The sequence below is a fragment of the Corythoichthys intestinalis genome, chromosome 6 (assembly GCF_030265065.1).
Source record: "Corythoichthys intestinalis isolate RoL2023-P3 chromosome 6, ASM3026506v1, whole genome shotgun sequence".
NCBI classification, from domain to species: Eukaryota; Metazoa; Chordata; class Actinopteri; order Syngnathiformes; family Syngnathidae; genus Corythoichthys; species Corythoichthys intestinalis.
The window spans coordinates 47,162,308-47,186,755 of NC_080400.1; the positions used below are offsets into that span (position 1 = coordinate 47,162,308).

Consider the following 24,448-nt stretch of genomic DNA (forward strand, 5'->3'; position numbering starts at 1 on the left):
AGGAGCTGTTGACAACAAGAAATTATCACATTGATCATGTCAACAGTTGAAAAAGTTCGCTTGCTAGGTTTTAGACGGCTCACATTGTACAGAAAGTAACACAGCCTCTAGATTAAACAATTGACAAAAATATTGTGCAAACAATACAAACACTAACCTTGTGCCTCATCAGAGGGTAGCGAAAAGAAATGTTTTGCAAAACATTTAACTATTCTTAGGTTTTGTTGACTTATTCTACCGTTGTTGCGTGAAATACCAAAATGCCCATTTGCACTTAAAATATGCAACCTTCGGATTAAAGATCCATTTCAAATGTAAAAAACAGGTCAAATAACTATCTTAACATTCCATTTAACCTTTATCAGAAACATGAACTAAAAGAATAACTATCCAATTGGGTTACTTACATTACTCATGCCAGTAAGATCAGAGGTGGGTAGAGTAGCCAAAAGTTTTAGTCAAATAAGAGTAGCGTTACTTCAAAATAATATTACTCAAGTAGTCATCCGAAAAAATGTACTCAACTACAAGTAATAAAGTATTTGGTGAAAAGAATACTCAAATAATGAGTAACATTGTGAGTAACTGCTTACATTTTTTTTTTTTTTTTAAACAATGGTATTTTTTTTCTCAGCACATTTATCTTTATGAACTGTTGTTATAATGATACTGTACAATAACCCATTACAAAACCACATTAAACCAAAGAAATACCAAAAAAATAAAAATTAAAAAATCATTGAATTCTGGCGAGAAATAAAAACAATGACAGAAATTAAGCGTTATTTGTCCAAAGGGCATGAGTCCCTTCTCGATAAGAAAATAATTCCTAGTTTGAATAGTGAATTTTTCTTTCGTAGTTACCACTATGAATTTAAAAGGATCATATCTTCGGTTTTCTGTGGTCAGTCTGTGCCAAATAACAACTGGGATAGAGGTTAAAATCCGTGCTGCCGACTCATGTTTATGCTGCCCTCAATGCTTTAAATACGCCAGTTGATTGAACAGGCTGATGTGATCATGGAACGGCAAGCTTGCATCTGATTGGTAAAATGGAGTCATTCACTTATTGTTGCAAAGTCTTATTGGTGAAATTGGTAGAGCTACGTTTGGCATCGCTGGCAAAAAAAAAAAAAAAAAAAAAATGTAGAATAAAGACGAAAAATGTAACGACTCTTGTGTAGCCTAAAGTAGCGGCGAGAGTAGCGTATTTTCTTCACAAATCTACTCAAGTATAAGTAAAAAGTATGGGTTAGTAAAACTACTCTTAGATGTACATTTTTCTCAAAGAATAATCGAAGTAAATGTAACAGAGTACATGTAACGCATCACTACCCACCTCTGAGTAAGATACAGTATTTAGGAAAATGCTTGAACAAGACTGCATGTGCGCTATACTGCATGTCCGTGTCTATTAAGCCAGGATGTTACACGTATCAAAATCACGAAACTCGGAGTCACAATCCTGTTCTGTGGTGTGAAACGATAGAATCGTCATACATGTTCAAGACAAGTTAAAACCAAATATTCTCTTCTGCTGGTATGATAAGGCCTGAAATGTCGACAATGCCCTTTGAAGTCATACTAAAGTTTTTTTTTTTCTCTCCACCAAACACAGGGAGAAAACAGCTCACGGGGAGAGGATAAGATTGGGTAGCTTGTCAGTGGAAAACTCGTGAGCATTAGGAATGCGTGTGGTGACTAACAAATCGCAGAGACATGGACTACAATCGATCTTCAATGACACCAAGCCTAGTTATTTCTCAAATATACAAACAACAAAATATTCACTCACTTGACACTCCTGCTTCAATGGAAAAAAAAAACACTCTATACAGAGTAGAGGAATATTTCAGTTATGAGGCAAGCTTTCGCTAGGACTTCCTGGTTCCAAAATTCTTAGGTATTCTATTTAAATGAAACTTTTATTTACTTAATGCTAAGACACTCAAATGCTGCGTTATAGCTGGGAGTCATTGTCGTATTGCAGATGTCCAGAAGCGACACAAAGTTGATCAAAAATTAGGCCAAAGGCCATCTTTTGCCTGCAAGCAAGCAGAGTAAAATGCCTCTCAGCCGGCTAGGTGGCAAAAAGCAGTGCAGGATGAAGGTTGTGGGAAAAAAGGTTACAAAGACAGGAATGGGTCATGTGACAAACGTTATTGTGCTAATGTAATCGGTGTGCACAGAGCCACACCGCACGATGCAATCCATCCCCTTTGTCCAGGTAAGGCCTCATACCTGCGCTGCACAACATGTCTAGCACGGCAGACGAGTGAGCTAACCACCAAGCTAAAAGCCCAGGCTAGCTGCTTTAGCTGCCAGCGCACCCTCATGAAGGCAGTGGGAGGGAGGTTTCTTTGCACCGCAAACAACAGTCCAGCTTGCACCCAATACACTAAACCACAACAAATACAGTTGTATAGATTTAAATACTATTTATACTGTATGCTTGTGCGACTTGGCCAATTCAGACGACCTCGCCAGCTTTCTTGGTGCTCCCTGTATGAGTGGCGTGGAGGAAGAACGAGGATGGGGGGTACTTGTAAGATGTCACACTGTGACAAAAAAAGACCATTTGCAGAAATAATTTATTTCTAAAATCAGTCAAAAACTAAACAGATTACAAATTTCAACCAGGGAACGCTCTTATTTCTTACGCATGAAATAGTAGAAAATATTGAAAAATGACTTTTGTCATGTATTTTATTTAAAAAGGCACTAAAACGTGTTTTGTCTATCGAATTGTAGGTCAAGAATTGCGACATATCGAATCATGATATTTTGTGATGAAATAGCCATCAATTACTATGTACTGTAGATTATGCTAAATTCTATTGCCCAAATAAGAATCATCCTACAGTGCGAGGTGCATGTCGAACAGACTTCTTGGCAGTCACAGAGCTCCTCAGGAACTGAATCACAATGAAGGGCAATTTAAATTGTTTATGAAACAAACATTCATGTTTTTGTTTGAGAGCAAATTTGGGAGATTCCATCAACACGATCGCTGGAAGTATATGCAAACTCTACAAAGGGAGGCAGATCCAAGATACATATCCAGCAGCTAAAATCCAATTGTGCTACACACTTATCTACTCAAATGATGGAACAAATTATAATCATAATGGATAAGCTGGAACACGGGACCTTGGAAATGATTGATCCCAATGCATGAACTGCAAATTAGCAAGTGTAATTTCAATGTGTGATGTTAATATTGAATTAAGGTCGACTTAATCCTTGCTCAGTGCATTGACTTCTCCTTGAGTCTCACTAAAATGACACAGTATGAGAGGACCTGTGTCAGGTGTAACGTCCTGTCAGATCTAATGTTATTGAATCAAGGATGGCAGCAAAGCTGATGTTGATCTTCTCAGTAATTGCTCTTGGAAAAACAAACACAGACAATACGTGAGACAGCATTTTGGATTTAGGTGTCCGAAATGTAATAGACATCATGAAAAAAATAATGTGTGTAGGTTAAATGTGACAAAAGTAAATTTTTAATGAAAATGATTAACTGTTAACAACTAAGAATTGTGGGTAGGCTGTCATATTGACACAAAATCAGCTTTTTCCATGTAACTTTCAGTTTTATGAATTGTCCCAATATATGGAATTAAGTGCAAAAGTAGTGTGAGAACAAGTGATTCATGGTGGTCAGAAGGAATTGTAGCGCGGATTGGCTGCCTCACTTCTGTCAGACTGCCCCAGGACAGCTGTGGCTACCGTAGTGGTTTACCACCATCGAGTGCAGAGTGAAAGAATAATGTAATGTAAAGTGTCCTTGAGAGTCCAAAAAGAGCTATATAAATCCAATGTGTTGAGTTAATTATCGAGGGTTGATTGAATATTTGCTTGTGCTCATACATACCTAATACATACATAATACATATTGCCATATTTTTTCTTATTGATATAACCAGTAAATGATTATTGCTTGCTATACTAGGTTGTAGTATAATGTTTAAGTGTTACAAAGAGTAAAGAGGGTCGGGATGACAACTGCCTTGCTTCATGGCCGCAACATTGCGTAACTAGACCTTCTAGGACATATTCAGCATCTTACGTCTAGACTTTCGTCTAGACTTTCGAGGACAATTTTCCATTCGAGGACATCTTCCATGGCCGCAGCGTTGCATAACTGAAGTGTCTGGGTCATTCTGACCACTTTACCTGTGCCCTTGCTTACACACGTGTATTTAGTTAGTTCCACCTACATGCTCACACATAGCCAATCAAAACCACATGGGTGTCTCCAGCTTGCTTTCCCCCTCCCTTTAAGGCAGCACCCTTCTGTGTTAGGACAAACCCCTAATTAAAAGAACAAGGAGTTTTCTTTCCTTAGATCAATTTTGGTGACTATACAGCGGAATCTAGCATTTCTCTGTCTAGTCCCTCTTTGCTCTCCTTGGCCAAGAAAACTGAGTGTCTTCTCTCCTTATTTTTGGGTAATTTTACAAATGTCTACCTAAGGGTCTATTTCTGAAGTTGACACAATGCATTATTATAATTATTATTAAGTCAGACGAATTTGACAATGGATTTAATATTTCAGTGTTATGTGAATAACATTGAAATATACATTTAAATTTAACAATGGCAATGGGCAACACACACTGCAGCTTGAATTTAAAATGTGACGTAAAAAATGACTGATCAGAAAGGATCCACTCAAATGAAGAATACTCTGATATTGAATGAGGTAAACATGTTTTTAAAGAAAAAATAGAAATGGGAAAAGCTAGTGAGAGGTTGTTGCTCCCTCCTTTAATATCCTGAATAATGAAATGATTGAAAAAATGAATTACACATGGAAAACGGGTCATTATTGCATTCCAGTTTTGGGTTAAGTCAGCCTTTTACAAATGCATATGAATGATCATTGTAAGGATGCTTTTTCTCTACATTAAGCCTGGCTAGACTTGGGCTATTTTATTATTTGGTTAACAAAAATCATTCGAAATAGGACAATATTATGTACATAAAAGATCATGCTGTCTCAGAATATGTGTGTAAGTGTGTTAAAAGGGTATAGCACTTTTCTACCTTCAAGTTACTTAAGCACTATGACACTATATCTCCATTTACCTACTGATGACACATAATCAAGAGTAGCTTGGGGCTAGGTATCTTGCTCACGAATACTTAGACAAGGTTACCAGGATGGGGGAATCAAACCAACAACCTCGAGGTTGGGGAATGACTACTCGCCCTCTGAGCCACACTGACCCACATGGTGTTCTGTGACTGACAGACAATCAAGTCCAGGGTCTAACTTGCCTTCGGCCTGAAGTCAGTTGGATTGGCTCCAATTTTCTGTAACCCAAATGAAGAAATTTTGAGTTGCTGTACAGGATCTCTACTTCTTAAAAAAATGTATTTTCATTTTTAACTCTAATTTCAGTGTGTTCCTGTCCTGTTAACGATAAATAGACAACCCATGGAAACGTTATATAATTCTGTTAACAACAACAACACCATCTCCATTTCCTGCCAGAAAAAAAAAACTTTGAAAATGTATTTCCTCAGTCGAGCATGCCCCCTATATTCACTTTGTAATGTAGCCATCACCGACGCCGTGTTTTTAGACAGAACAGAGACTGAAAAGATTATTTATTTATTTTATGGCTATAGTAATACACACAGAATTTCAGGTGAAGCAGGCCTGAAAGATGCATAAATGTCAGATATGATGTCAGTAGTCCATAAAGGGTGATGCAATGATCTATGTAGATTTTAATATACAGTAAGCCTCTCTTTCTTGGCTGTTATTGTATGCTTTAAAACATGCTCTTCTGCGTACGCTGCTTACTTTTTCCCTACCACTTGCCTGTCTGGCTGAGTTGTAGTGCGTGGGAGGCGTTATACAATGCTCCAAGTTAGTCTGTGTATTTCTTATGTGAATATATTTACTGCATTAATAACCAGAGAAGAGTACAAGCTGGCTCCATGCTGGTTAATATGGAAGTGTTTGTAAAAATAATCCAATAATAGGTTTGAGTCTGTGGAGAAAGCCATCTAGGCCCATATTCTGGTTTGAGTCTAGCAGTTGTTGTCCGCTGCCTTAAGCCCCTTTCACACTCATATCCCGGTAAATTCTTGTGTAAGGTGGACACTTTCACAAACTTAAACTATTTTGTCGACTCGGCTCTCTCTGTGCGGGGAGGGCTGCTGGCTCTATTTTGTAACCCGGACATCACGTATGACAGCGCAGGGATGACGGCACGTGGACAGGTCCCGGAACATATTGTAATAGCCCGAATAGGGAAATAGAAAGGAGAGGAGTGAATGATGGCTTCCTTCACTTTATTGTGACAACAGTTAAATAACAAATAACAAAAATAACAGCGGACTGCTGCAACATGCGGCTGCCAACTTTGCTCTCACGCCGCACTCTTCTACACACTTCACGCTCGTCACAACTCTGCTGTCCGATGGCCCCTTCACGGGCCCGCACCCAGTTACGTACATTACATTATGCAGAAAATGGTGCTGAAAACAAAACGCAAATGCCCACTTGCTATGCTGTGGGACTTTCCTTTTTTTCTTTCTTTTCTATGTGCTTTTCTAACTAGTTTTGAAACATGTACCTTCTTTTTGAAAAAAGACAGTAAATGCAACAGTCTTTTTGGCATGTTGAAATACCGTTTGATCCTGGCTGCTTGCTCCCAAGATGCCGCAAATTTCAAGTTTTTTTTTGTTTTTTTTTAAAATGTCAGGAGTGTGATTTGTTGGTCCAGCTTCTCAGTGCATCAACAAATCTCCGACTCTTTCATACAGTGGGGAGAACAAGTATTTGATACACTGCCGATTTTGCTGGTAAATATTTCAGCTCTCAGTTCTTTTTTAAGAACCCCTCCTGTTCTCCACTCATTACCGGAAGTAACTGCACCTGTTTGAACTTGTTACCTGTATAAAAGACACCTATTCACATGCTCAAACAAACAAACTCCAACCTCTCCACAATGGCCAAGACCAAAGAGCTGTGTAAGAACATCAGGGATAAAATAATAGACCTGCACAAGGCTGGGATAGGCTACAGGAAATTAAGCAAACAGCTTGGTGAGAAGGTAACAACTGTTGGAGCGATTATTAGAAAATGGAAGAAGTTCAAGTTGACGGTCAATCTGCCTCGTTCTGGGGCTCCATGCAAGATCTCACCTTGTGGGGCATCACTGCTCTTGAGGAAGGTGAGGGATCAGAACTACACAGCAGGACCTGGTCAATGACCTGAAGAAAGCTGGAACCACAGTCTCGAAGAAAACCATCGGAAACACATTACGCCGTCATGGATTAAAATCCTACAGCACACGCAAGGTCCCGCTGCTGAAGCCAGTGCATGTCCAGACACGTCTGAAGTTTGCCACTGACCATCTGGATGATCCAGAGGAGCAATGGGAGAAGGTCATGTGGTCGGATGAGACCAAAATTAAACTTTTGGTCTAAACTCGGCTCGTCATGTTTGGAGGAAAAAGAAGGATGAGTACAACCCCAAGAACACCATCCCAACCGTGAAACATGGAGGAGGAAACATCATTTTTTGGGGCTGCTTCTCTGCCAAGGGTACGGGACGACTGCACCGTATTGAGGGGAGGATGGATGGGGTTATGTATTGCCAGATCATAGCTGACAACCTCCTTTCTTCAGTGAGAGCCCTGAAGATGGGTCGTGGCTGGGTCTTCCAGCATGACCACGACCCAAAGCACACAGCCAAGGCAACTAAAGAGTGGCTCCGTAAGAAGCATCTTAAGGTCCTGGAGTGGCCTAGCCAGTCACCAGATCTGAACCCGATAGAAAATCTATGGAGGGAGCTGAAAGTCCGTGTTGCCTGGCAGCAGCCCCGAAACCTGAAGGCTCTGGATAAGATCTGCATGGAGGAGTGGGCCAAAATCCCTGCTGCAGTGTGTGCAAACCTTGTCAAGGACTAAAGGAAACGTTTGGTATCTGTAATAGCAAACAAAGGTTTCTGTACCAAATATTAAGTTCGATTTTTGTGATGTATCAAATACTTATTTCATGCAATTAAATGCAAATTTATTATTTAAAAATCATACAATGTGATTTTATGTTTTTTTTGTATTAGATTCCATCCCTCACAGTTGAAGAGAACTTATGATACAAATTACAGACCTCTACATGCTTCGCAAGTGGGAAAACCAGCAAAATCGGCAGTGTATCAAATACTTGTTCTCCCCACTGTATGTAATATTCTGATATAATGTTTTTCCAGGCACCCTGAAGTGCACGCAACGTTACTCTTGTTTTGGACGCGGGAGTGTGATAGAGAGGCACAGGCTCTATCTATCGCTCCGCACAGCCTGCCGATAGCCCCAGGCTGTGTTCGTACTGTTAGCTCCATGTGTTAATAAAGAAACAAAGTTGTCAGCACGTCATGTGTTCGATACCTTTGTCAACAAAAAGCTCATAACAAGACACTATGCACGATCCGTTTAAGAGACGCTGGGACTGGAGAGCTGTGAGTAGTGGGAGGCGAGGGGGAGATGAGCGAGAAGCAAAACTTCGCGGTCGAATGTGGCGGCAGTCCGTGTGGAGAAAGCCATCAACGACTCATCTCCTTCTTTCCTCCAACGTTTTTATATTATTATTATTTTATATGCACGAGAGCTGCCGGATCTGGCAAAATGAAAATGAAGTCTGATTATTATTTTTTTTAAACAATGTAATCAGATAGACAAAAACATAAAATTATGTGCAAATGCCTGCATCTTCAAATCATGAAAATAATAACAGCCTATATCTTACCAATCTTGTAATCTCGATGGGTCTTGTCTCCATTCCATGTCAGGTAGTCTCGGCACATTGTTTGCATCCTGATTAGCATCTGGCTAATACATGTTTGGTCCAACATAAAATTCCAACCTCCTCTTCTTCCTCCAACTCTTCAAAAACTTGGATCTCCTCCCTTGCGCTCGATCTATCGCTTCATTGTTTGAAGGGGTTTGTATGGCGGCCGTATGGAGCGCTGCCATCGCTGTTCTCGGTGTGACGTATCACTTCCGGGTTCATCCCCTTTCAGGCTAGAACTTCGGAAACGCGATTATTTTGTCAAATACAGTATACAACATATAAATTATTTTTTTCATGCTTTATTTGTTGGACAATGTTTAATTACTTTAATTGTGACCCAATTTGGCATGTTATGAAATTACCTCACATTTGGTCTTTAACGCTTACTTTCACACACACCGCTTCCCGGGAAAGTCCTGTACATTATACCAAGATGCGGCTCGGTAAATGTCCGCGTCATCTCTGTGTCAGTCAAACTGCAAAATTGCTTTCACACATCAGGGCTACACGTTTAAATCCCGGGATTTAAACAGTGTTTAGGTGTGGGTGAAAGCGGCTTTAGGGGCTGTGTGCAGTTTGATTAGTAGTTCCTGTTGACGTCACAACCAATCATTGTTTTTTCACCTCTAATTTTTTAGGTTTTGGTACATATAAAGTTGATCTATGTACAGTTGATCTATGTACATGTCTGGAAGAAACCCCCAAACAATTAGGATTTCTGAAGGAGTTTTGTAATGGTCAGTCTTATTACCGTATCCACATAGTGTAACATTATTGTGAGTGGTTGTGCTCTTTGTGAAATGAAACATAATGAGTGAAGGGAACGATGATGCAGTACAATATACAGCATGTGTCATATAATCCTCTGAAATACACTATATGACACATAACGGCGGTGTAAAAGCGCAATGTGATAGTGCTGGACTTGTGTGTCAGTACGAGCAACAAGCGGGAAGGCTGTGGCTCAGTGGTGTAGGTCAATACTTTCCCCTCAGTGACGTGTATTTGCAATAATCCGGTAAAAGCAAAGACGGAAAGCAAAAATTGTTTTTAACCTCTCTGTGTGTCCATGCCTCACTCCCATTTTTGTGTTTGTAGCATCTGCTGGAACTCAGTAGTGTCAGAGCGGGGGTGGGGGAATCTTGTGGCACTAAAATGTGTGTTTTTGGTGTTATCTCTGCTCAGAAATCCAGCATATGCCAGTTCATGAAGCAAGCAAAACCAGTTCAAAAACAAAACAAAGACAGCAGAACCTTGCTGGATTTGTTGTATTTTGGTCCTGGTCTTGCTGGTCCAGAAACCAGCATATGCTGGATTTCTTTGCAGGATAAGGACGAAAACCACATCATGGGTGTTTGCTAACGTTAACGATAATAGTTTTGGGGTTGAATAAATGCTTATTAAATGTGACTGTGAGCAAAATGTAAGAAGAGAGAAAGAAAATAAAATAGTGGAAGGAGGGGGGATATTTCTGCCACACCCGCCCTCTTGCATCCTTCTCCTACCTTCATCCCTTTTTCTCTCACACACACACGCAAACACACTCCTCCTCCTCTGCTCTCCAAGTCTATCTGCTAGTGTTTCCATGAGAACAGCACACTGGGCATGGGGGGTGGGATGGTGGGATGATGGTGCGGGTGACGTGTTCTAAGAGCATAGTGTGCGTATGCATGCATGCATTTATGCATGCGGTATTGCTCTCTTTCACATATCTCGACTGGCAAGTGAGGCTGCTGGCACTTTCATAAAACGTGCTTTTGGCATTGCCTGAGCAATTTGGATGCTGAACTAACACTAATTTGAAATCCACAGAGTGCATTGGACACAGACTGAGAAGAAGTCTGGACAATTTGTAAGAGCCCTTATTGAGGAAGAGAAGCAGTGGAATCTCATCTTTGGAGAAAATCAATACAAACGATAAAAAAAAAAAAACATTGAAATAATTCAGCTCTCTTTTTGGCCTTAATATTGTGGGTGGGGCTGGGGGTTTTGATGTAGCATGACTGAAAGGGGAGGAGAAGGTGGAAGAGATTTTAAAAAAGGAGTGCTGCTTTAAAAAGGGTGGTGGAGGGGGTCATCTTCATGATTGAGAAGAGGGAAAAAGAATGGGGGATAGTGTAGAGGAAGGAGAGCAGGATGGAAGAGGCAAGGCAAAGGGTGGGGTTTTAAAGGGCGGGCTTGTAGGCATTGTCAGGCAAAGAGAGAGAGGGTGAGAGAGCAAGGAAGAGAATGAGAGAACGAGAGAGATGTGCAAACCAGGCAGACTTACTGAAGACAGTGTATGTGCAGACTGGCAAGAGTAAATGCTCTGGGCAGCATAGCTGTTGATCCAGCCAGAGAGAGAGAGCGAGAGAAAAGTGTGAGTGTGTGTGTGAGTGTGTGTGCACGAAAGTGAGCGAGAGTGTGTGCACGCGAGAGCGGGAGAGGGAGAGGTGAGAGAAGAAGAGAAAAGAAGGAAAAGAAAGAAGCGGGGAAGAAAAAGGAAGGATACTACGACAACAACTATGCTGTGCTGCATAAGAAGAACCAAACCGGTAAACTGCTCTCATTTACTTAATCCATTTTAATTTCATGTGAGCAAATGCTGCATCATAACTTTGAACTTTCAGATTGTTGCTTTGCTGTCAGTCAGTGGTTATAGAAGATGATGTGAATTACTTGGACTTTGGGGCTCAGTTTGTCTTCCTTTCCTAGCGGTTTCTCGACCGAGACCCCAGACACGCCTTGTAGATGGGATTATCCTCTATGAATGGATGCTGCTACGATACTTCTCAGACTTCATAGAGTATTTGCTATTTCAGACTGTAATATGATCTGGAGACACAACCCCTTGTATTGATCATGCACTTGTTAGAAGTGTAAAAAAAAATCAAGCCCTTGTTTTTACAAATAATGATTAATTCAAGGGCTTTGTTGTTCATTTTAATTGCAGCAAATTCAAGCACGTTTCTTAGTGAATCCTGGACAGAATGAAAGGATTTTGCTTTCTATTGTCTTGAGAATAAGTGGGTAACTCCCCAAAAAAAGTACATTTCCACAGTGAGGAGGAGGAAAAAAAGGGTGGGGTGCAGAGTGAGTGAGCAGCACCATGTCGGCGGCCTCGGGGGATTACAATGGGAATAAATGGCTCTAAATAGATTATCATAGCCCTCCAGCTCTATGAGTGGATGTTGCCGGTGGAGGGTACAATCAAGTGTGCACTCATTTAAAGGGTGTGAAAGGGTGCTGTTGGATAGTTTGAGTGTAAAAAAAAAAAAAAAATCAGACAAGGTGCTGCATGGAAATGGGTGTGGAAAAGAAAGAGGTGCTCATCATTTTTCTTTTTTGAGTGACATGAATCATTTCTCCTACATGGGAAATCAAACGTGAATGTAATTTCATCAGACTTGTGACATACTAGATTTTGATGGCACTTGATTGCTTCATTAATTTCTGGATGAGTCATATTGACTGTGGCAGGCTGGAGTCAGAAAATTAAGTAAGGCATGACAGCTGAATGAAGAACAGAAAAGACGAGGCAGCGACAGAGCAGAAAGACTCATATAAAAACAGGAGCTGGAATACCTACATTAATATTTTCAATGTAGATGCATGGAAAATGAACAAGGAAGGAGAACGGGCGTGGGTAAAATAATGATTTAAATGGACTTAATGTACGGGGGAAGGTATGGAGGTTGAATGGATGCGAGGAGGCAGAAAAGGAGATAAAACTAGATGGTGGCAGAACAAGGGATGATGGTTGGAGGAGGTGTGGATGAGGGGTGGAAACATGGAGGGGGAAAAACCCAGCATGCTGCACACCGCAGCCATGTGGTGGGTGAGGCACCGGCTTTTTAGTGAGCTTTCCCTTTCCCAAGCATGAGTGCTTCTAGGTTGAAGGGTTATGCATTTTAGACTCCAAGCACTTATGCCCCCACACCTGCTGTGATCATGCCAATCCAAATATCCAAAATTTTCTGCTGACCAATATAGTAGGGGGGGGGAGGGGGGGGTCAAGCATTCTGTTCTATGGGAGTGGCATTGAAGTCACGGTTTAGCTTTGGTGTTTGAGCATCTTAACCCGGAGAAGTCTTTATTTTTGGGTGGAAAAAGTCAGATTACTTGCTGGTCACATTCCTAACCCCCTCCCCTTACATACATACACACACCTATAATGTCTCCTTTCAAACTGTGCTGAGGGATTTAGCTGCACTATAAGCCACAAGCCACATTGCCTTTCTTCCATTCTCCTGTGGCCACCACATCATGTCCAGCCATCATTTTCATCCAACTCTCTCCTCCCCCACCTGCAGCTCTCCCCATCCCATGCTCCCTTGTCAGATCAGCGGCGATTGCAGAGCCTTTGTTCAGACAGAGAGTCACTGTAATTGAATTAAAGGCTGCTCTAAATGATGTAACGACGCTGGCATATGTTCGCATATTAGTTGGCGCACAGCTTCGTCGTAAAAGAACCTGAGCATCCAGTCATGTCGCTCACTGACTGATGGGCAAAAGGGAGGGATGACGCAGCAATGGCTGCTAGGGGCTGTGGCTGTCGCCACCTGAGCCGCCCTAGACTCATCTGCAGGAGATAGTTGGCTAAAAGGGTGTGGTGCTACGCTGAGTGAGACAGTGAGAGACGAGAGCGAAAGAGAGAGAGAGAATGGAGACTGTAAGCATAGCTGCCTTGGTAAGACACAAAGTGAAGACAGCAGACAGCATGAGGCAGATGTTCAGCAGTGGTCTGTGCAGCTTGGTGTCTGGATCATTTCTCCATCAAAAACTAATATCATGCAAGCAATTTGATCTTTGAACTAATACTTGTGTTTTAGAATACACATGTCAGACTATTAACATGGTGCAGAAATACGGAATAAAATAATCAGAAATTGTACAGATTTACTTGACAATTACTATACTTTTGAATCCTTTTTAAAAACAAAAATGTAGGAAATGGGTTCAAATCATTTCCCGTGGTTGAAAAAGCTTAAACCACGTGCCTAACGTGCTCATTTTTATGAAAAGTAGTTCCGTGGCAGATCTACCATCGCTCATCGGTCCCATTCTTTCTTCCTCCTTTCTGAAACAAGTCCCTGATGGCACTGGCAATGAGACACTGAGAAGGTGGTGGATTGCTACTGTGTCACCGTTGGGGGATGGGGTGTCTGCATGTGTGTGCGGGCAGATCTATAGCCAATGACTCTGGGTGTGGTTCGCACGACAGCTGGTGCCCACCCAAGGACAGAGGCAGACAGCGAACGCAACAGACTGCCGACGTAATAGACACATCCAGTTGTCAGATAGGACAATGAGCACATTTTGACGTGTATTAGATGATTTAGTGAGGTGATGAATTTCATCTATGTTCTGCATTTAAGTTCTTTTTCTTAAATGAGAAGATGACTATTATATAGTCTAATTCTCTTGTAATATTGCAACATATAATTTTTGTATCGATAATTCAAAATCACACTGAAATTCAATTAGAGCTGGACATCAATTTCCAAACTCTGTAATGTGTCGTCATTCTGGAGAGTTAGAAATTCATTGAATTAACTTGAAAATGCAAATGTGTTATCTCACTGCCAAGTCATCAAGGTACGATGGTGTTGTAGTGTGAACTGATGGGAGTGGTGTTTCTGTACCCATGAGCATTGGAGCTGGACTTTTAGAATGAAAACGTAAGCCGAGCAAATACCGAGGAGAATAGTGCCTTCAGGAGGGTACGTGACCAGGGTTCATTTGACAGTCACAAGAAGATTTTTTTAGGCGGTATATTTACTGTATATATATGTATTAATATTAAGACACTGAATACATTGTTTTATACATGATTTGAGACAACAGACATTTTAAGTCATAATCATTCACTGCAAAATGTTACACAATTGATTACAGGTTTCACAAATGATCCAAATCATAAAGGCCCATGAAAAGTATAAGTTGGCAAGTCAAGCAATTTGGAACGGAAACAAACAAATCCAGTATCAATAATGCAAATGTTGCCGCCACAAATGCGATCAAACTTGGATGATGATCTCCCCCCTCATCCTCATAAAATCATATGAGATCACTGCTGGCACGTTATTACATTTCCACTCATACACCCTAATCTCTAAAGTAGCTGACAACCCCCTCCGATCCAATAATGATGTCATACCACCATATTCCCAGACACCCTCGTCCGTTGCTGTCTCCTCTTCTCCCTGTCTGATTCATTGTATGCAGCCAGTAAGTAATTCTATTTAGAGTTTAAGTGCTTGGGTCAAATTTGAGCAATTTTAAGCACCAATGAGATCAGTCATAATAAAAGGTGCCAATAAGTCACTGGGGATCTTGTTTTGTGTTTCACAAACAGGAAATGCTCCTGGTTAGCAGTACTATTCTATTTTATCACACTGAGCTTGGTGTTTTATTTCTAATATAGTAGAGCTAAATTGCTTGAGATGGTTTTTATTAAGAAGATGGTGATAGGAGGCTGATTTACACCCTCTGAACCCTTGGGCCAGAATGTGAATATCGCTGCACCCTGTCGCCACTGCTGCAATATTGAGCTGACACAGTGACCCTGAAGATGACATGTCGGTGTTTAGAGCCAACAGCTTCTAAATCATGAAACACACTTGTGCCAGATACTGACACGGTTGTCTCACTTCAATTGCACAGAGTTTATAAAAGTAAATCAGGAAACTGGACGGATACATTTTGACATTGCCCTAGGTAATAACCTTAAATGTAAAATTTCAGTCAAAGACTGATTGAAGTGGTAAAAAATAAGAACCTCCACCCCATCCACACTGCACTCTGACGCTACCTCAAAGAGAGCCCCGATTTAGGCAAGCTGATTGCAACCCCTGATTTACGGGCTCCTATGGGCTAACAAGAGGTCAGGTACACTGTTGATCAGGGTAGTCTTTCATTGCACCAACCAGCAGACAGCACGGTGATGAGTTAGCACTCTGGTTGCCAAGGTAACCTTTGATAGTTGGAAGGGACATGGTAGTGAATGCTGAGGAAATTGAAGCAGGCGGCTGGTTTCCTAGCAGCAAGATGAGATAGAAGTCATAGAAGGCTTTTCTCCATCCAGACTCTTTGTTTTAGGAGAATTTTAGGATTTTTTTTCACTTGAACTCAGAGGACATTAGTGTATAGCATACACCATTAACATGCCTTGTTTCTAAGCTTAGCTTTTAACTGCGTTATCTCCTACAGCAATATCAAGCCATTCAAAAATGTGTAATTTCCTATGTCGCATTAATAGCTTACTCCTTAAAAAATCGTTCCTAACTGAAGAACACAACAATAATTTGTTCTGCATTTTTATCATTTGGCTTTACTTATGTTACACTGCTTGCATGTACAAGTTCTGTTTGCTTGATGTTGCTTATTCACATTTTTTAATGTGTACATCAAATGTTTTTTATTGGTTAAAAGAATATTGACCCTAACTTTGGTTGCTTTTTTATTTTGAACGTACTGTAACATTTTGTTTGCATTTTCAGTGCTCATCATTGTTTCCTTTATTTGATTTGATTTCTTTTCATTAGATGATTAAATGAATCATTACACAACCCACTATTTGATGGACAGCTTTGGATCCCGTAACCAAAGGTAATATCATGCTGCCCTTTTAATAACTCCTTGTCCTTCTCCTATCCATGGTTCCCATCCTGTCTTACATTTGCATTTTTTTTTTTTTTTTTAAATCAGCCCCGAAAACTTGACCCAACCTGTCCAGTACTTCTACATCAGGCTTACCAATTTTCAAGTTCACTAACACCTGTCCTTTTTCATTTTTGAAGTATTTGCTACTAGCCTTTTGTCTCCTGTGAACTTTCTACTCTATCTATTATTTACCTATAAGGTAAATAAGGTATATCAACATGACATCTTGAGATTTTCATTCTCAAGCAAAGTGCTCAACCACTGTAAGAACACTTTGTTTTTAACATTTTCATGCTGATCACTTGTTTTTCTGTATATTTTACTACAATCTCTTTCTTGGGGTCCAGGTGGAGAAAAATGAGGATGTGGACCAGAAAATTGAGCAGGATGGTACCCCTAACAAACCTGAAGACAACAAGGCCCATAAGGCAGCGACCAAAATACAGGCCAGCTTCCGCGGACACATAACTCGGAAAAAGATGAAAGATGGAGAAGAAGAGAAGGACGGAGACAATCCTGCTGCTGCAGAAGAAGCAACAGAGGGTGGCGAGGAGGTGAAGAAAGCAGAAGCCGAAGAAGGGAATGCCACAGAAGAAAAGGAAAAAAAGGAAGAGGAAACGAGCCAAGCCAAAAGTCCAGTGGCAGAAAAGCCTGCTAACTCACCAGCAGCCGCTGTTCCCTCTCCTGCAGGAGCAGCAACGTCTCCTGTAGGGGCAGCACCTGCCGCTTGTCCCGCAGCATCCTCTGAGCCCCCCAAAGAGGAGCCCAAGGCTGAGGAGAAAGCTGAAGAGAAGCCCAAAGAGGTGGAGGCTCCAGCCGCAGCAAAGAGTCCCACCACAGCCACAGTTGAGGAGAAGGCGGAGGAGAAAAAAGAGGCGGCCAGACAAGCCGATGTGCCTGCTGCTGTCAGCCCGGCAGCTGAGAAGGAGGAGCTTGACCAAACAAAAGATAAAGGTATGGTTTATTGCTATTAAAGTACAGTATACAATATTTCTTACCAAGAAAATATATTAAAAAGAAAAATCTCAAAACAAAAAAAATTGCAGAGATCTTCAACTTTATCGTAAACTTTGTAGGTACTGTATGTACATCTTAAACTCCGCTGAGATTACCATAAATAAACTGCAACGTCCCCCCCTTAAAACTACGGTAGTTAAATTCCCTTGTTTTCACTATGAATCTACTAGAAGTAAGTGAAATTATCTGACAGTGCTTCAAATAAATTTTACTCTCTTAGATTTCTTGAAACAACAAAATTAAAGCTTAACAGACTTACTTTAAGCAATAAATGTGTATATTTAGTCTTAAAAGCTTGTTTGTCAGAAATGTTCTTAATTGAAGAATATATATTGTTCAAAACATTTTTTGAGGACAAATTTTTCTTGATTTAGGTTTAAAAAAAAAACAATTCTTAGATGTATGGGCTTAGTAAGAAGAAATAGTAATATTTACTTAAAGTAAGTGGAATAATCTGATGCATTAATCTGTTAACTTGTCTTTAACACTCGAAACAAGACGGAGAAAATTATTTGACCAGATTTAAGAAAAAGAATCTGATTAATCGTTATAAATTTGCAGCGTGGCCCCTTGCGTAGTAGTGGGAAAGGGGTATTGAGTTCAGACTAATATGATCTTTGAAATACCCAATAAAAATAATTGATGGCTTCCCTATCATCCTCTTGGCAAGCACCACAGAAAATAACTTTTGCCATGTCATAAAGATTTAAAGATTCTTGGCAGACCTCTGGTGGTTAATAGAGACACCAACGCGCCAACTGTAATATTATACATTACGAAACCATGCAATCTTTAAATTTAATTTTAAAACAAGTCATAGCTGGCACTGCCATGTAAAAATGCACTGGTTTTCCTTATGTTTGTGACATCACAAAGCTCGATCATATATGCGCTTCTGCCAATGAAAAATTACCTTTAGATTTTTACACAAAACCCAGAAGGCTGTATAACCAGCAAACTTGGGAAATTATTCCAAAAACTCCAATTGGTTTGCCAATTAAATTGGTACTTTTTTACTAAGCATAAGATGCATTGGAAGGATAGAAATCAATGTAACTCGAGTAATTGTGGTCCAGGGATTTTCCTGTCTGGGACAGACAGGTACAGTAGTTAATGGAGCATGCTCACTCTGGAATAAGTGGGGGCGTGAGACACTCACACACACATACACACTGAAAAACGCGCACACCAACTGGAGCGCTACACTGAATCTAGGTCACCAAGCAGCAATGTCTCTGCGTTGTCATAGTTACCACCTCGATGGGATAGCTGGCCTGCATAGAGCAGAGCAAAGATAACAGGTGTTCTGATTCAGATGAATGATTAATGGGCCTTACCGGTCAAGATCCACAACAGGGGTGTCTATCACACACCAGGAACCGCTGGCCCCCATCTACTTGATTAACAGAACTTAGTTCCCAGTACACACATAAAGAATAAAAATCTTTTTTCTTCCTGATTTGCATTATGTTAAGTAATTACAAGGTAAGGTGTGCTGCTGATCATTTACATTTTAAATAAAAAAACAAGTGTTTGTTTGGTCACATTTTGAATATCTGTGAAGATGCTAAAAATCTTAATGTGTGTTTGGTGCTTTTGGTGAAAATAATGATCACAACTTTTGGGAGGGAAGTGATAATAACCGCGTTTTGTACACTTATACCATTACCCTCGATTGACTAGATCAAGTGGGTGCAAAACCACCTCACAGATCTGATGATGAGTTCGGCTCTTGTGAGGAGTTTGCGTGTCTGTCACTGTGCTTCTGTGAGTTGTCTCTGGATACACCTGTTGAGTCCTACGCATATTCCAAAATCATGCATGTCAGATCCATTGAAGACTAATGTGATGTCTGCACTTAGCAGAGTTCTTAAAAACTGAGGATCCTGTCGTCATTCGTCCTGGAAAAAAAAAAAAACTAAACCACCATGTTTGTAAATAAAAAAGCACACTCGTTCGCTTTTAAGTACAATCATAACAATGCGCGACAAATAATTGTCCATAATCTCGTCCTTCACATGTGTTCCTCAAGATGGAGCAGTGCTAGAGTTTGCAAATAAATGGAAGCAAAAAGCACCTGTCTAATCATTAGATCCAAACCCACTGCAAATGGCTCTATGTTGACTCTAAATTTAAACAATGGTCTCATGTGTGACATAGGAACAAAGTTTGTCGCAGACAATAACATTTCCACAGTTAAACCTTGGGTTAGCAGTGCCCATATGACGGTGCTACAAATGCAGAATTTGCACATCTTCACTTTGGTACCAGTTTTTAAGAACCCTCGTTTTCAATGCCCAAAAAATGTGTGTGCGTGTGCATTATAGGCCAAAGTGAAGAAAAAGTTCTTCTTTTCGTCAAATAACCTGCTACCTGTAGACATGGCCTAAATTCTATGCATGAATATGAGTGTGAATGTTATATTTTTAAAATATGTGATCTGCTATTGGGTTGGAAGCCTATCTAGCTAACTTTTGGCCATACCCTCAGAGGTGGGTAGTAACACATTACATTTACTCTGTTACATTTACTTAACTTTTTGTGAAAAATGTTCTTCGAAGAGTAGTTATACTAAGCTATGCTTTTTACTTTTACTTGCGTAGATTTGTGAAGAAGAAACACCACTCTTACTACACTACTTTGGGCTACACTCGTCGTTACATTTTTCCTCTCTGTTCTACTTATTACATTTGACTTTTTTTTTGTGCCAGTGATCAGCAACAATGGCTCTACCAGTTTCACCAATGAGACGTCGCAAAAATAATCACGTCTTCATTATACCAATTAGACTCAAGCTTGCATTTCTATGATCACGCTGGCTTGTTCAATCATGTGGGGTCTTTAAAGTACCATAAAAAATGAAGTATTTGACAGAGTGCCATCAACATGACTCGAAAATGCGGACTTTAACCTCTCTCTCAATTTTTATTTCGCACCGAATGACCATGGAAAACAGGAAACGATCCTTTTAATTTCATATGGGAAATATTTTTACTACACTAGAGGGTGCTCATGCTCTTTGGAGGAATGCTGCTTCATTTCTGTAGATTTTTTTTCTCTCACCGGAATTCAATGATTTTTTTTTTTTTTTTTTGGTGATTCTTTGGCTTAATGTGGTTATGTATAGGTTATAGTACAGAATAATAACAACAGTTCAAATAGGTAACTTTGTACTGAGAAAAAAAAAAACGTTTAAAAAAAAATCAAACATCATAGGTAATTTTGCGCTGAGAAAAAAACACATGGTTAAAAAACAAATCAAACATCATAAGCATGCATTCATTTTCCAAGTCTCTTATCCTCACAAGGACATCATAAGCGGTTACTCCCAATGTTACTCATTACTTGAGTAGTTTTTTCATCAAATACATTTTTACATAGATATTTTGTATGACTACTTTTACTTTTGTAGTATTAATTATTAATCATATATAATTATTTTGTAATATTATTTTGAAATAACGCTACTGTTAAATGAGTATTTTTTTGGGGCTACTCTACCCACCTTTTGCATACCATTAACTGGATTGCTAGCTAATTCCATCTATATAAACAACCATTCATTCACATACATACAGTACTACAGAAAAACTACATTTCAAATGACCTAACGTGCATGTTTTTGTCATTTCTGAGAAATCCTGGAGCAACTTGTCGCAAAACCTGTGCAAGCACAGGGAGAACATGCATTCACGCAGAAAGGCTAGAACCGAGAGCTGAACACGAGCCTCAAAACTGTGAAGCAGACATGCAAAATACTAACTTCTAAAAGCTACATTTAGTGTGTGAAAATTTTCAATTTGGACCGACAGAAAATGCTTCTGAGTAACCTTACAAAGTAAAACTGGTCAGTCCTGCATGAGTTAGTTGTGTGCCTTAACGGTTGGTGTGAATGTTTGTGTGAATAGTTGGCTTCTCTATGTGTTAACCCGTTTTTGACTGTAAGGCTCTAACCCAGTGGTCTCCAAACTATTCCACATAGGGCCGCAGTGGGCTCAGAATTTCATTCCAACAAAACAAGACCACAACTTTTCAACAATCTGGTGTTTTATAAGTGTAATCAGTTAATTGCAGTCAGGTGCTGCTTGTTTTAGTAGAACCCACATTGGTTAAAAGGTCTGTGCTTGATCGGTATGAACAAAAACCAAGACCCACAGCGGCCCTCGAGGACCAGTTTGGAGACCCCTGCTCTAACCAGTCTCTCACCGCAGTCACAAAACAAAACAAAATAAAGAAAAGCAGTAAAGTTGGTTTAAAAATAATAACAATAATAGAAGAAATGATGATAGGAGTGATCTCACCTGCACACACCATTTTGGCAACTTAGAAAGTGCTCATATTAATGAGATATGACTCATCATGTCTTGAGTCATATCCACCCTTATAAATCAATGTATAAGCATTTAGACATGATCAGTCTGCTTCACCTCTTTCCCCTTTACACTGACTCAGAAGCATATACACATACACGCCATCATCCCAGTTTCAGATGCGATGATGTCATCCTTCTGTGTCTCCTCTATTAAAAGAGGGTGATCTAATTGTATAAGAGCCAATGACGTCTCCACTTAGTTTCTGGAAGTTCAAAAAGAATGAGGTGTTATTATAAACCATCGGGTGAGCACACATTTTGCAATTTCTTTAGTACTACTCAGATTTCCTTTTTCACTGCAAGCAAAAATATTGCTACATGTTGGATCATGGATCATCAACTTCTTTAGATGTTTCTGCTTGTGGTTTACCCTTGGGTGATCACATCTTATCAGATATGACAGGCTGAGGTACTCTCCCTTTAAATATTTAAAGGGCCCATTAGGAGAACGCGCCCTGCTTATTATTTACAGCCTTTATGATATCTTTGACATGAGCAACTTCTGGTTTACACACAGAGCACTTACAGTTTGTGTGAGCAATATCAGACAACACTTTAACTGGAATTTTAATAAATGTTTTAATGTTGATTATCTCTAAAGACCAGAAGGAGTCTTATAATTATTTAAGGCCCTGATGTGAAAATCCTTTTTCTTTGGTTCATTTTCCAGTCTGCTTTTATTCTCTATTCCGTTAGTTTATTTCCTGCCTTTCATCCTTTCATTCTCTCTCAGATGCTGCAGATGAGTCTAAAGCAGAGGACGATACCCCAGCAGATGCAGCGCCAGAGGCCACCGAGAGCAAGGAGGACTGAAGCAGAGTCTAACCTCCAAATTGAAGAATTACGAGAAAGAAGAAAAACAGAAAAACAAAAATCTAAAAAGGTTGCTCTTTGTTTTCCCAGTACAAAGGCAGCCCATTTTTATTTGTTTGTCATTTTTGTGTGGCAATGATTTTCTCATGTTGGGGGAGTTTCCAGCGTGAAGTTTTTTGGCTCAAGCTAATACTATGATGACGTGGTGATGATGTTGTTGTTGTTGATGATTCTGAAATATGATTGTTATGATGATGAGGAGGAAGATTTGCTTTCCAGCATCTTTTGCTATGTATTGTAGAGGGTTTGGCAGTGGATTTTGAAACTCCCAACTGGATAGGTACACATTTTAATATGTACAGCAAATAAAACTCAACTTTATTTGCTTTACAATGCCCTTTCTTACACATTAAAAGATTTAAAAAAAATCTGTGCACGCACAAAAAAAAAGCTGGTTTTAACATGCAAGTTTTCATTATCATCCAAGTGTATTGAAAACACATCAAACAGGAAATAAAAACATAACATGATAAGAATGTATACTTAAATGTGTCTCATTTCCAGTTGGAGAGCTGTATACCACAACATATACTGTATGACAATACTATTATTCTCACTCTGCTTGAGTCGTTCAAGCTTGAATAACGCCACTTTTACAAACTGTCATTACCCTCATTTGCTGAAAAGGACCTGATGCCATTGAAATGCCATGAACGTATAATAAACTTTAGAAATCCGCTGTAGTATTATTATGTGAAAATTTTTATTCTGCCAACCAAATATGAGAGCAGTAGCATGAACCATCGAACCAGATGCATGATGGGAACTCTCCCTCTGAGAGGAACTTTTTCGCATTTACGAAATCTTAAGAGGTGTGGCGGCTTCTTTTTGATGTCTTTGGTGTTGTTATGACAGTTTATATGAATTGGGAAAATACTCTTGCACAGATGTTAAGAAAAAAAAATACATAAAAAAGAGAAACACACAAATGATCAAACAAAGAAAAATTTCTTATGTTTCAGTGAGTGCAATGTCCAGTTTCAACCTAACAAAGAGTTCCAACCTGTGAGGAAAAACATTACAAATGGTTTCAATGTCTGTTTTCAAAATAAAGCAAATGTGCCAATTACCAATATTAACTGTGGTGTTTGTTTCAAACGTTGCTGTAATTAGAAGGAATTAGATTTTGAACCTTGACCCGTGCCTTCCAAGGTGTTTTTATTGCATGTTATCCTGCATATCTTTTCTCTGTAGAGCTTTCTTCCACATTCCACCAACATGCATGATCTGCAAGATCCTTAATTGTACATTGGTGTGAATTTGCAGTATGTGCTGAGGTTGACTGTCAACCACGTCAATGAGTACGCTGCCTTTCACTCTGAGTTCGGCTTCAGCCTATCTGCGACCATGATGAGGACGAGCCGTACATTATTATTACAATAGAAGACATCACCATCATGTTGCCAAAAGATAAACACCCCTACAATAACAACTAGCATTACAAAACTCGTTTTACACACCTTAACTGTCACAATTAAAACGTCTCCTGAAACTAGTACAACAGTTCGATTTGAGCCTTCAAATAGTTTGTTTGTTATAATTGTTATAACCGGAATTGTTATAACCGTTAATTAAATATAGGACCTGATCTTTCCTGCTACATACTTCATTCTATTCTACATAACTGTACAGATTGAATGGCTTACTTGTTTTTACACAACTTCTGCAACATTCCTCGGAACTGCCAAACTGCTTTCAGACTAGGCCAGTGAGCTACTACCCATGAGG

General features: G+C 39.8%; 1 protein-coding gene across 1 annotated transcript; it reads left to right on the plus strand.

Annotated features, from left to right (window-relative positions):
* The first annotated feature begins 11,006 nt into the window (after window positions 1-11,006).
* gap43 (growth associated protein 43) lies at window positions 11,007-23,793 on the plus strand. The gene is made up of 3 exons (XM_057839959.1): window positions 11,007-11,348; window positions 16,806-17,412; window positions 22,581-23,793. The coding sequence occupies exons 1-3, from the start codon at window positions 11,319-11,321 to the stop codon at window positions 22,658-22,660; spliced, it is 717 nt and encodes a 238-aa protein (XP_057695942.1). The 5' UTR covers window positions 11,007-11,318; the 3' UTR covers window positions 22,661-23,793.
* Window positions 23,794-24,448: the final 655 nt, after the last annotated feature.

Excerpts from the sequence above, each read along its gene's own strand:
- gap43 (XM_057839959.1), top strand. The coding sequence starts at position 11,319 with ATGCTGTGCTGCATAAGAAGAACCAAACCG. Across the intron at positions 11,349-16,805 it reads GCATAAGAAGAACCAAACCG|GTGGAGAAAAATGAGGATGT; the intron begins GTAAACTGCTCT and ends CTTGGGGTCCAG. Across the intron at positions 17,413-22,580 it reads TGACCAAACAAAAGATAAAG|ATGCTGCAGATGAGTCTAAA; the intron begins GTATGGTTTATT and ends ATTCTCTCTCAG.